At 38.2% G+C, this 12,990-nt stretch overlaps 1 protein-coding gene across 3 annotated transcripts; it reads right to left on the reverse strand.

Moving 5' to 3' along the window:
- Nucleotides 1-218: 218 nt before the first annotated feature.
- LOC143730865 (uncharacterized) lies at nt 219-12,486 on the reverse strand. Of its 3 annotated transcripts, none has more exons than XM_077221434.1 (5): nt 12,353-12,469; nt 10,948-10,983; nt 5,921-6,067; nt 2,198-2,299; nt 219-1,769 (listed from the first exon to the last, which is right to left on the reverse strand). In XM_077221434.1, exons 3-5 carry the CDS (start codon nt 5,951-5,953, stop codon nt 1,461-1,463), a joined length of 444 nt encoding a protein of 147 aa, XP_077077549.1. In that variant the 5' UTR covers nt 5,954-6,067; nt 10,948-10,983; nt 12,353-12,469; the 3' UTR covers nt 219-1,460. The 3 variants fall into 3 exon arrangements, with proteins under 3 accessions (XP_077077549.1, XP_077077550.1, XP_077077551.1); XM_077221435.1 differs by lacking the exons at nt 10,948-10,983; nt 12,353-12,469 and adding exons at nt 6,455-7,479; nt 7,796-9,255; XM_077221436.1 differs by lacking the exon at nt 10,948-10,983 and having other exon boundaries at nt 12,353-12,486.
- Nucleotides 12,487-12,990: the final 504 nt, after the last annotated feature.

The raw sequence follows: 12,990 nt of genomic DNA on the forward strand, positions 1-12,990 counted from the left end.
AGTTTCACAAGGAAAAGCAATTTATGTTTAATAAATATCTGAGCAAAAGTAATTTAGATTTACCAAATATCTAGGAGAAATTGCTTTAAATTTACTAAATATCTAGGAGAAGTGAATTTAGATTTACTAAATATCTAGGAGAAATTGCTTTAGATTTACTAAACATCTAGTAGAAGTGAATTTAGATTTACTAAATATCTGGATAAAATTAAGTTATATTAACTAATATTTTAGCACATTTTTGCCTAATTCAACACATTTATTCTGCGTTTCATGTTTATCCGTAGCTAAATGAATTGTTTAAATTGAAGTTTTAATTGGTATCACATTGCTTTAAATCTATTCAATTATATTGGATGTCACTTTGTTGCCATAATGTTTCTATGTATAATACACTCAATATCATGCCTTCTTGGTGCCACAGGTAACTTAAATTGGGTTAATAAATCATCATGCATAACAGCAGGTAAACATTTATTTGTCAGTTTTTTTCTAAACATGTTTATCTGACATTTTTCAAGTTGTTTAGTGCAAAATGTCAAAATACAACAATAAAACACAGAAAGAGGCTAAGAAAACAAAGGCAGAAAACATGTATGCGTACAATAGGGACAATATAATGGCATTTGGGATTCGGATGTTAATAAATGTTTGTTCATTTAATGGTGTTTAATTTCTGCTACATCATTGGCTTAAATTTTCCAGTAATTTGTGATGTGATTTAAGGTTTAGTCCGGTTACTGCATTTAAATTATGACAATGACAGTTATTATGATATTTTTTAGTCTACAAATTTTTCTTACCTTTTCATTTAAAATATTTTACTACATGTGCCAATTGAAATCGTCAGGGCCATTATGTTATTCAAATGGCTAATAGTAATTGATTAAAATATCACATGGAACCTGGGATAAGGTCAAGTAATTCCATTAGCCTTACTTTACTTTTTGCTTAAATAGGTCTCACTTAAAAAAAATCACATGAATTTGTTCAAATTTCTCAATTAAAAGATGTAAAATTTGCCCCTAGTGTACACAGAGGAATCACAATGTACAATAACAGCTGCCTGTGGCAATATAAATTCAAAAACACAATGCCAAATGAGTATGGTTGGTTTGATATTTCTGAACAAGCCCATGTTGCACTGAAAATCAATATTTTTCAGTTACTTAACAGTTGAAAAAGAAAATGCCCAAACATTCATCAAGTTGAATAAAGTTAAGAACAATCAGGGCAGCGTGAACAATCTTTATGGTGCCTTTATGTTTAATTTGGTCACTTTTATGAAGAGTAAAGTAATCTTCAAATTCCAAGTCCGAACACTAACGACTGAACTCATCAGAAAGTCCAAAGGTCTCCTTCAGTAACAGTTTGCAGTTCCTTCACAGTGAGTGGGTAACCGTGTGACAGTTTTGACAGTGACTTAATTGTCCCCTTTCATTCTGCGAGGGTCCCTTTTCTTAAGCTAGTAGCTTATTCTTGAGGCTGTTCACTTTTGGGGACAGCTTTGAACAATCCAGCTCAAGGAGGAGTTTCTGGAAGACTTCAAGCGTGTATCTGAGCTCCTTGGGATAGGCAAGATTCACTGCATATGCCAAGCCAATGACCATGGAGCAAGCCCTTGGAAAGTTACCCAGAGCAGCCAGAACTTTCACGCCCTCTACTACAATTCCGATGTCATCAGGACCCTCTGGCGTAGTAGGCTTGATGTTGTAGATTTTAATCCTTTGTACAGCAAGGTCCTGTGACACACTGTCTTTATCAGCGTCCTGAAAAAGCAACAACATTGGGTATTTCAGACTGCACCACCAAAGGAGAAGATTCTAATTCAACAACTCCCAAATTGTTTTCAACCCTTTGGACAAGAAAACCTGTGGCTATCATGGCTGTTGCACATGATTTACTTCAGTTACAGAAAAAAATCAGAGATAATGTACTTCCATAAGCATATTTTCATGCCAGGTAAGTTCAAAAGGATCTAATCAGCTGACCACCACATGAAAACAATTCAATGACACCAGAGATGATGGTCTTAATTTAGTCACAGTTAATGCTGATGAGATTTACTCTTTATCAAATTTGGTACAAAATGACCAGGCACTTTTTAATACTTGTCGAAGCAATTTGGCTGTCGACACCCAGCCCTAGAGATGAGACAGATCACCTTCTTTATATTTTAACATGTTCGTCAACTTACATCATACTCCTTTAAGAGGTGATCTGTGGATTCCCCAAGATACACCATCATACACCGAATGACAACATCTCTGGTCATGCTTATGCTAGGGTTGCTTGGAGCCTGAAATGACAAACATAAACATAATTCAAGTTCATGGTGTAAAAATCATTTAATGACATAAAACATTCTTAAAGCTGAGACTTTTTACACTAGGTGGCTTACATTACTGCTAAACAAAATGTCTTAGGTGTCAACTAACAGTGCATATGAACTCCCATAAAACCACACAATTTTTACACCTTGGGTTTTGTATGGATTAAACAAACAAGACATAACATGTCAATCGGTGAGCTTTATATGTGCTGGTAGGCAAATTTTTTGGACAGAGCCAGACTAGCCGTTCCTCAACGTATTCCTTTAAGCAGTAAGTACACAGAACTGAGTGATAACTGGCGCTAAACGAGTTGCTATATGGTTATGTAAACAACATATGTTACACATTATTTGTAGATGACCGCGGCAGACTTTTTCAATAAATCATGTTTAAAAAAGATATACCTAAACAGATATGCTTAAAATGGCTGTTAATCACATAACCATTGCAGGTTGAGGGTTTTGGTTTCCAATCAAGAACATGGAACATAATCAGTTATGCCAATACACTACTTTGCAAGTCTCAAACATGTGCCACTGGTTGTGAGTGATAGTGTATACTCAGTGGTCACTTTAAATTTGTGCACCTGTACAATTTAAGTTCAATACAATTGGCATAAAGTCTCCTTTTATGATGTTCAGTTTTTTTTGACACGGTCATAGAGGCGGTATTAATGTATAGGTTTTAGCATTGAGCTTATTACTTTTGGAAGATTTTCTACTGGACTATTCGAAGGTATTACTAATATTCCAACATGAATGTCCCCACATGTATGTAAATATGCAAAACAAAGAATTACAAACACTTCAGCACAATGCCGTCCAGTATAGACCCTTTCATTGGACCCGTTGCCATGGTGATGTGCCAGCCGAAAGTTAACTTCCGCTCTGTTTTTTTATTAGTGTTTACTGGTTAATATGCCATCGACTACAAATGCAGTGAAAGTTAAGGTGATGAGCAGGTTGTTGCGCTGTGGGGTGCAGCCTGACCTCGGGAGCAAACGCAATTTTGAAACTAAAAATGTTAAGGTTTCCTAACGAGGAGGGAGACGGCGGTATTCAAATATGTGTAGGCTATCGTTACAGTGTTTCCCATACATTTATTAGTGGCAGCCCACCACATTATCAGCGCTGATCGCCACATATTGATTTCCATGTTTTTTACAATTTAAGATGGGAAAATTTGTATTTGACTGCAGAGCTGCATGCAGCGCATATTCACTCCCTCCCTCTCTCTCTCTCTCTCTCTCCCGAAAACACATTGACAGCAGACCAGTCTGTGTATTGAATGGTTAATATCATGAACAACGCTGGACATATCCTTCCAACACGCTGTCAATCTCGGCAACCCACCTTGAAAAAAGGTTATTAGCAAGCATGTAAGGAGCCTAGCTAATGAGAGCTAGTACAGGTCCTTCTCAAAAAATTAGCATATTGTGATAAAGTTCATTATTTTCCATAATGTAATGATAAAAATTAAACTTTCATATATTTTAGATTCATTGCACACCAACTGAAATATTTCAGGTCTTTTATTGTTTTAATACTGATGATTTTGGCATACAGCTCATGAAAACCCAAAATTCCTGTCTCAAAAAATTAGCATATTTCATCCGACCAATAAAAGAAGTGTTTTTAATACAAAAAAAAAAAAGTCAACCTTCAAATAATTATGTTCAGTTATGCACACAATAGTCAATACTTGGTCGGGAATCCTTTTGCAGAAATGACTGCTTCAATGCAGCGTGGCATGGAGGCAATCAGCCTGTGGCACTGCTGAGGTGTTATGGAGGCCCAGGATGCTTCGATAGCGGCCTTAAGCTCATCCAGAGTGTTGGGTCTTGCGTTTCTCAACTTTCTCTTCACAATATCCCACAGATTCTCTATGGGGTTCAGGTCAGGAGAGTTGGCAGGCCAATTGAGCACAGTAATATCATGGTCAGTAAACCATTTACCAGTGGTTTTGGCACTGTGAGCAGGTGCCAGGTCGTGCTGAAAAATGAAATCTTCATCTCCATAAAGCTTTTCAGCAGATGGAAGCATGAAGTGCTCCAAAATCTCCTGATAGCTAGCTGCATTGACCCTGCCCTTGATAAAACACAGTGGACCAACACCAGCAGCTGACATGGCACCCCAGACCATCACTGACTGTGGGTACTTGACACTGGACTTCAGGCATTTTGGCATTTCCTTCTCCCCAGTCTTCCTCCAGACTCTGGCACCTTGATTTCCGAATGACATGCAAAACTGAGCAACAGTCCAGTTCTGCTTCTCTGTAGCCCAGGTCAGGCGCTTCTGCCGCTGTTTCTGGTTCAAAAGTGGCTTGACCTGGGGAATACGGCACCTGTAGCCCATTTCCTGCACACGCCTGTGCACGGTGGCTCTGGATGTTTCTACTCCAGACTCAGTCCACTGCTTCCGCAGGTCCCCCAAGGTCTGGAATCGGTCCTTCTCCACAATCTTCCTCAGGGTCCGGTCACCTCTTCTCGTTGTGCAGCGTTTTTTGCCACACTTTTTCCTTCCCACAGACTTCCCACTGAGGTGCCTTGATACAGAACTCTGGGAACAGCCTATTTGTTCAGAAATTTCTTTCTGTCTTACCCTCTTGCTTGAGGGTGTCAATGATGGCCTTCTGGACAGCAGTCAGGTCGGCAGTCTTACCCATGATTGCGGTTTTGAGTAATGAAACAGGCTGGGAGTTTTTAAAAGCCTCAGGAATCTTTTGCAGGTGTTTATAATTAATTAGGTGATTCAGATGATTAGGTTAATAGCTTGTTTAGAGAACCTTTTCATGATATGCTAATTTTTTGAGACAGGAATTTTGGGTTTTCATGAGCGTTATGCCAAAATCATCAGTATTAAAACAATAAAAGACCTGAAATATTTCAGTTGGTGTGCAATGAATCTAAAATATATGAAAGTTTAATTTTTATCATTACATTATGGAAAATAATTAACTTTATCACAATATGCTAATTTTTTGAGAAGGACCTGTATGTTAACCTTATAAAATCCCGCCGACGCCGCACTCGCCAGTTTCATTCTGTGGGAAACACAGCGGTAAATCAGACATGTTGGTAGAAAAACATTCTTGTCTCAAATTTTTGCTTAACGGGTCTGGTAGTGTGACCTTATCACATTTCAGTTTGGCCAAGTTACGTTTCTTTACTTCGACTGGCAAGAAATACCAGCTAATACTAAGGTTATTTACTTGTTATGGATTTTTTGCGGAAGTTCGCCGGAAGTTAAGGTTGGGCCAGAGTAATGCACATGCGCAGTACCGTTTGTTTGTGTTACCGTTGAAAGCATCTATAGCACCGCTTTTAACTTTGACTCAATAACATATAACTGAATATACACATTTCTGACAATGTCAACAAAAACTGAATAAACTTGAATAATGATGTATCTAATAAAGTGACCACTGAGTGTATACAAACTTTTTAAAATGTTAGCTATTATTTAATTCCTTTATCAGAGAGAATCATAGGCTAACATTACCTCCTGTAGATTTAAGTAATAAGTGCATTATATTCCAGCAGTTTGATTACAAAATAATATACAAACATAATAGTCATTTAAGGGTACCTTGAGTAGGATGGCCTGCAACCTCAACCCCATGGTTCCACCTTTGGAGTGGAAGATGTTCAGAAGCCTCGGAGTGTATTCATCCAGCTAAGACATGAACTTTGATTCAAGATGCACCATTGTGATTCTGTTAAACTCATCCTGGATCTGAAAGACAAATAATGAAACCAGCTTTAAAGCCACTTCTCACAACTCTAGCAAGAAGCAATCTTATTCTGATGATGATATTATGACCTTCATGTACATTCTGGGTTAAATCATCTGACTGTGCAGCATACTACAATCTTCAGTGTTGGTAGTCTCTCGCATGCACTTACAAAGATTATTTAAAATGATTCCTGTTAGAAACTGTACAGTTACATAATGCAACAAAATATAAATCATGCTGGAATTTGACTTTGAAAATATAATTGAAAACAGTTGACAGTTACATAACACACATTTTCTATTTACAATCTAAATATGCAAAACCACCAGTGCAGTCCTTCACAGTGGACTAGGAATATTTCAAATTAGCATGTGCTTGTAACTCACTTGAGATGGCTCAAATCGGGCAGGCCATCTGGTTTTGATGTCCTCTATGCTGGGTGATAGGTTGATGATTTCGTTTCTTCTGTGTGCAAATGTTTTGGCCATTTTTTCTTTGATGAATTTGTTGTTGTCCCTTTTTCTTACTTCAGTGAGCAACTGAATCCTCTCTTGTTCTTGACTATCTTCATCCTCTCCTGCAGGGTAAGGGGGCAGGTAGTTTACCTCTGCCTTTCGAGGTTTTTTTACACTCTTTGCAGACTTCTGGTTTGCTGGGCTCTTACGTTTCAGTGCATTACACATCACCTCAGGAACACCATAGCCTCGGAGTTTGGTGCGATAATTTGCCATCTTGTATTTGATGCTTTGTTGCCATCCATAGTAACCTGAGAAGGAGCCGGGTTCCTTAAGACAGGGATACTTCTTGACAAGTGCCTCAGCAACATCACTTATCTGTGCACTTGATGGATAGGCTGTATATGTATATATAGTTTCAGCCAGCTTCTCAAGTATGTCCGTCTTGATCTTTGAGGTAGTCACAAATGTTCCATTCTTCTTGTAGTCTTCAGTGGCTCTTTCAAGGTACATCTCAGTTTCGTATGCAAACCCTGGAATGGGGAACTGCTTTGGCCATGGCTGACATCGTTCTGTAGTATTTCGCCTAGACAGGATAATGGTGTCCTGTGAAGAAGAAATTCCAGCAGATGACTCTGAATGAGATGCAGAGTAACAGTCTGTTGACTGTTGATCAAAGGAACTGCCCAAACTCTCATCAAGTGGAAGCAAGTCAAAGATAATTGGGGCAGTGTGAACAATCTTTATGGTGTCTTTATGTTTAATTTGGTCACTTGTATGAAGAGTAAAGTAATCTTCAAATTCTGAGTCCAAATACTGAAGATCGAAATCATCAGAAATTCCAAAGGTCTCCTTCACAACAGTTTGCAGCTCCTCCACAGTGGGTGGGATTCCTGATGGAAGGACCAACTTCTCAACTCGGTCATCAAGTATTACTCTGAGTTTTGCCTCCATCTCTGCCAGATTGACAAGAATGTGAAATGACAACAGTTTAATAGCAAGCAGAAACTTAAACATCACACTAGACCCAACAATGAATAATGTAATTAAGAGCCTGGTGTGTGCCATCAGAATAGATAGATAGACAACTCTCAAAATAAGGGTTATATCAGTTGGATGCCAATAAAATGAAATCCACCACCACAGCCAGCACCTGGAACTCTTACTGTTGGACTAAATTAATTAGTATGGTGCACTTCCAGATAATTGGGCTACAGTATAGACATTGTAAGATGTAAAGATAAATTATGTAAACATAATTATTTCAATTACCTAAAATGCACAACAGATGTGACGTTTGAGTGTAACCAAGCGTTTTCCTCCTACACTGTACGCGGCCAAGGGGTAGACGTCTCCAAGTTTCTGCTGATCCAAAAGAGCCATTTTCCCAGTGACCTCCAGGTAAAAAGATCTTAGGTGATCTTCATACCAGGCAGGGAGTAACTTTACAATAAAATATATACAGTTGTCCAATATGGCTATCTGAACAATCTCAGCAAAGTCAGGTAGTCCACCAGTAGAGCCAAAGGACAGGATCATCCCAACAGTGTACCTTGTTCCATAGTAACCGACAGTGTTAGCTAACTGCACAGTATACAGACTCGGTGATGTTTTTCTTAAAGCTTCCTGTATGTCTGAATGCAGCACATCTAAAGGCACGACAGATATTTTTGTGACACACAATGCCTGTTTTCCAATGTCTGTATACAAGTGGTATGCCATCATCATTTGATGTCTTGTAGAAAGGGTCAACAATACATTTTTAAAGTTTTTAGTGTGCTTCACAACCTGCTTAAAAAAGCTGTGTTTTGCTTCAAAGCGCATTGTCCATACACCAACCAGAGGCCCATATTCTTCAATCAATCCAGGATAGTGTTCCAAAAAATGGTGTTTGGGTGTCAGTGTCTCTTCAGGAAAAACTGCTAAGAATCTGTCACGATGTTCACATATTTTAAAGTCAAGGTATGCAATAGTTTCAACTGTGTGAACAGGGGCAACCACCAATTCAACAATGTCTTTTAAAGTCAGAAGAACCTGCAAGGCAGGATCACCCTCAGGTATCCGTGATCCAACAATGAGAGGCAACAACTGTATAAGGGCCCAATTCTCATGGGCATTTCCACCTATAGTTTTGCGATGAATGTAGTTTTGAGGGATTTCTTGAGGTCTGTTGGCTTTGTCCGAGCCCTTATAGGGAAAATGTGTGATTAACTCGTTGAGTACTGTCAAATTAAAGTACTTCTTCTTGGTAAAAATCTGGAAACACAATGCTAATTCTCTTGGGACTATGCCTTCAAAAAGGTCGTGTAGCACATCTGGTGGGTACCCAGAGACAAAGTGAAAAGTATTCAATTTATCAGTCAATGGACACGACCGCTTTACGCCAAAGCAATGTGTTAAATTTGGATTTTCTCTCACAGTTTGCACATGCAAACTATGGTCCTTCTTTGTCCGAGGCGGAAATACTCCAGTCCGCACTTCATGTGTCTGGTAGTCAGAAGAATGTCCAAGACAAAATCTACAGATGTATGGCCCTGTGAAACTTTCAACTAGTCCACTGATTGAATGTGCACCGAGATTATCAGCTACAACACAGTGTACAGTGCCTTTAACATTCTGTCCAACACTAGAAATGAAAATCCCTTTCTGTTCTAGAATGGCAAGATCTTTCAAGAGTGGTTCCAAAACTGCTTTGTATTCAAACTGCTTGACATCAACAGCTTTGCAAAGTAAAGCTAGCTGAATTGATGATAATGCAGATTGCAACTTGGACAACCCATTTGCCAAAACCCAATAAACGGCTGTTATTTTGTGCTTTTTTCTCGAAGTTCCAAGCGGGTTACACACCTCAAAGTCATCAACGTAAAGGATTATAGAGAGTCTTGTTTCTTCTCCAGCATAGAAGTCATTTTTCTTGAAACATTTGCCATCAAAAAATGATTTAATATATACCAGTGCTGTTTGAATGTTTGGATAAGATTCCCTCAGCAATGTCTTTATTCTTCAAGAGTTCCTGCAGAGTCTCTAGAATAGGCACATATTGAAACATCTTGTTCTTTTGAGAATCAAGAATATATTCAACAGGATCGACACACTGAAAATGCAACTTAAAATACTTTCTTCTCTTAAAAGCGGAACCAAGCCGACCACCTGCTCCAAGTGCTATACTAATGGGATGGAAGTTACATAATTGTTCTGCCAAGTCAGTTACGATGGCCTGGTCAACAATGCAGTTATTAAACTTCAATGTTGAATCAAGTATGTTTCTAACAGCTGCAACAGATGCTGAAGATGAAATGAACTGAAGGTCTTCAACCAATGCATCAATGCACTTCCCTGAGGCATTATAGATGCTTTCTAGCTTCAGCAGGAGTAAGGCAATTCTTTGAAGAACTAAGGAAGATGCATTTTCCTGATCACAATCTAAAGCAGTGCCCTCACCGTCACTGGCCTCTGGTACATCAGAATGGTCAACAGTCTGGTTACGGTGACTCTCATACACGTCTTGCTTAAAATCACTCAAAGAATAAGATTTGTGTCTTCTGCTTTTGTGTTTCAGATATGTGTTGTATATATTTGTCCTAAAGTTGCATCCTTCAAATGCACAAAAGACAGTTTCATGGCACTTTAGATGATTTCCAGTATGTTGAAAGTAGTCCTTTTCTGTAGAAACATAAGTGTTGCAAACTACACACTTAAAAGCAGAGATTATTCCTGGCTGTAGACTTTGTTCAGCTGCATGGTACCTGGACAAATGTGTGCGAAGGGCACTCTGCGTTTTAAATGTGCAAGGGCAACTGTCAAATGGACATGGCTGGGATTGCCCACGACCAAATGTTGCGTGTTGTAGTCTATAATGCTTTAGTAGATCCCCCTTTGTGGCAGACAAAGACTTGCAGATCTTACAATGCCATCCCATTGGCCAAAACCTAAGGTATTAAGAAATAAAAAGGTCTTATTAACTAATAACCTACATCACTAATAGGTCTAATAATTCAATAATGGATCATGACATGTAAGAGATTGGACACCTTTGATTTCAGGTACATATTATTAAGTTTTATTAAGTTTTTGTCTGACATCTAATTTTTGCAATAAACTATTTTAAAGAAAATTTGCTTAATTAATGTCAACGTAATAAAATTCCCTTAAATGGTAACTAGGATGTGAAAAAGTATGTACAAACAATGTGTTATCATAACTTAATTGAATGTCTATGAGACATATGTTATCACTATTTCTATTTTTTCTGTTGTTTAAATTTCAAATTTAAGTTGGAACTACAGGTTTTGGACATAATTGAAAAAAGCCCTGCAGGTAATCTGCTTTTAACCAGGAAATGTTAATACAAGAAATAGTAATAATCAACATGTGAAATGTGGCATCACAGCTTTTTGTGTTTTTCATACAAGTAAAATACATACCTGTTGATAAATTTCAGTCAAAGTTTCTTCATGCATCTGAAAAGAAATGATAAATGAGCTTAGATTTAATTTGAAATTTTATTTTACACATACATAAGAGGAAACATAAGGAGTAACTAAACAAACACCAAAAGTTTATTTACATATGAATGAAATCTTATTTTTTATTCTTATTCTTATTCAAACATAGTCACTGAGGTACTAGAAAATGATCATGCACATTTCTGTCAGGAACATACTAAACACATAAGCAGCAAAGTGAAAATGTGTAACCACAAGGAGCTGCACCTGGCATACTATCTTGTACTTTATGTGCACAATTGTTTCAACCACAGGTGATCTTTCTCAGGTAAAGAGTGGTTAGTCCGTGACAGACCTATGACTATACTTACAGTAAGTACAGAACTGCATTAAAATAACTCATTAGCCTCTGACACACAGTCTAACTATTACAGATGAACTTAGGACATTTACTTACATAAAATGTCAAACCAAAAACCAAAATGGTTTGCAACAGTAATTATTAAAGCTTAAGAACACTGAAACATGTACTATGCAAATAAGAATGAAGAGTGAACCTGACAAAGAAAATTCCTAATATACAGTGATGTGACGTTTTAATAATTTGTCTTTTAAACCTACAAGGGTGTTAAATATTCTACAAGAAGGTCCATCGCCTAAATTAGTTATTTACTCTGTTTTGTGGAGACACGTTCATGACAGAATGAGGATATACTGAGCATGAAATGCTAACATAATAGTGTTAAATCTGTTGTTGCAAACAGACGGACGATGCCTCTCTCTGGCAGCTTAAGTCCACATCATGCTCTAAATTAGTGACCTCAGACGTAGCTCGCCGGTGTAATCTGTCAGCACGTGTTGAAACCGGCTTCAATGCATACTCCGACAGAGAAAAACTTTTTGCCATCTCCCGTTGTGCCTCATTGTATGTTACCGTGAATTGCGAGGCTAACATTACTTAACATGGAGCCTCTGTGAACTTGGGATTAGCACACAATCCAGGCGTGCTCAAAACAGACTAACGTTACCTAGCTTGGGGTGGGGGCGGGGTGGAGGTGCAGGCCGATGCCAGGAAAATTGGCAAAAGTCGATTAACATAGCTGGTATCTTAAAGGCCATTATCTATAACGTTATACTTTGAAAAAAAAAAATGATATTTAAACGACTAGGTTACTTTTTCAGTCATTAATTACCACGCTTTTAGTCGAAACAGTAGGCAGAATCACTGTTACGTTACATTAAGTTAGGCTAACATATCTTTATTTTTACTTTCAACCAGTAAAGTTGAAATGTTGGATAACTTGCAGCAATGCAAAACAATGTTCAACTGCTAACTGTTACAGCAAATCCTTGTAAAATGATTATTAACTTATACAAGTCTTACCTTTGGGAAAATGGCAGTCTCTGAAATGTTGACGATCCATGTGCATGGCTGAAAATAGCTGGAGCGGAAGTGTAAGGTGATTAAATCCAAAGACCTCCCAATGAGTAACATTTACCAATTTTCTGCATCATTGACTTTCCTGATAAAATATAATTAAATTCTACTTAACGATTCACAGCTGATTTTATTCAAACAAAACTGAGTCAAATGTTATTAATAAATAACTAGAATTTGTTGAAGTCAGCTCAGTGTGATTCCAAACTACAAATAGTCTTTTTTATTATGTATATGTTACTAATGTTTGATTATTAAATATTAATTGACGACATTCCCATTTTTTACAGTGCACAGTGGAGAATGCTGAAGAGGTACGCATTCTAGCGGAGAAGGGGGCGTTCCAGGACTTTGCGACTTATTCATGAAGCTCAGGAAGAAAGGGCGCTGACCTTGACTGTGACGGGGCGCGGTCCCAATCCTCACTTTCTGATGCCAGGATAGAGCAGCAGGTTTCGGCTGTTTCTTCGAGCTCAATGGCGGAAGTCGCGGCGGATGGCGGCCGTTGTCCGTCGGTGAGCGACTCGAGCAATGCTGGCGAAGCTGGCGGCCGAAAACGGCGAGCTTTGACGAGCAGGAAAAGG

This window comes from Siphateles boraxobius, unplaced genomic scaffold (genome assembly GCF_051911475.1).
Source record: "Siphateles boraxobius isolate OS27281-9 unplaced genomic scaffold, OSU_SipBor_1 83, whole genome shotgun sequence".
Taxonomy (NCBI): Eukaryota; Metazoa; Chordata; class Actinopteri; order Cypriniformes; family Leuciscidae; genus Siphateles; species Siphateles boraxobius.

Excerpts from the sequence above, each read along its gene's own strand:
- LOC143730865 (XM_077221436.1), bottom strand. The coding sequence starts at position 5,953 with ATGGGGTTGAGGTTGCAGGCCATCCTACTCAAG. Across the intron at positions 2,300-5,920 it reads TGCAGGCCATCCTACTCAAG|GCTCCAAGCAACCCTAGCAT; the intron begins GTACCCTTAAAT and ends TTGTCATTTCAG. Across the intron at positions 1,770-2,197 it reads ACCTCTTAAAGGAGTATGAT|GACGCTGATAAAGACAGTGT; the intron begins GTAAGTTGACGA and ends TTGCTTTTTCAG.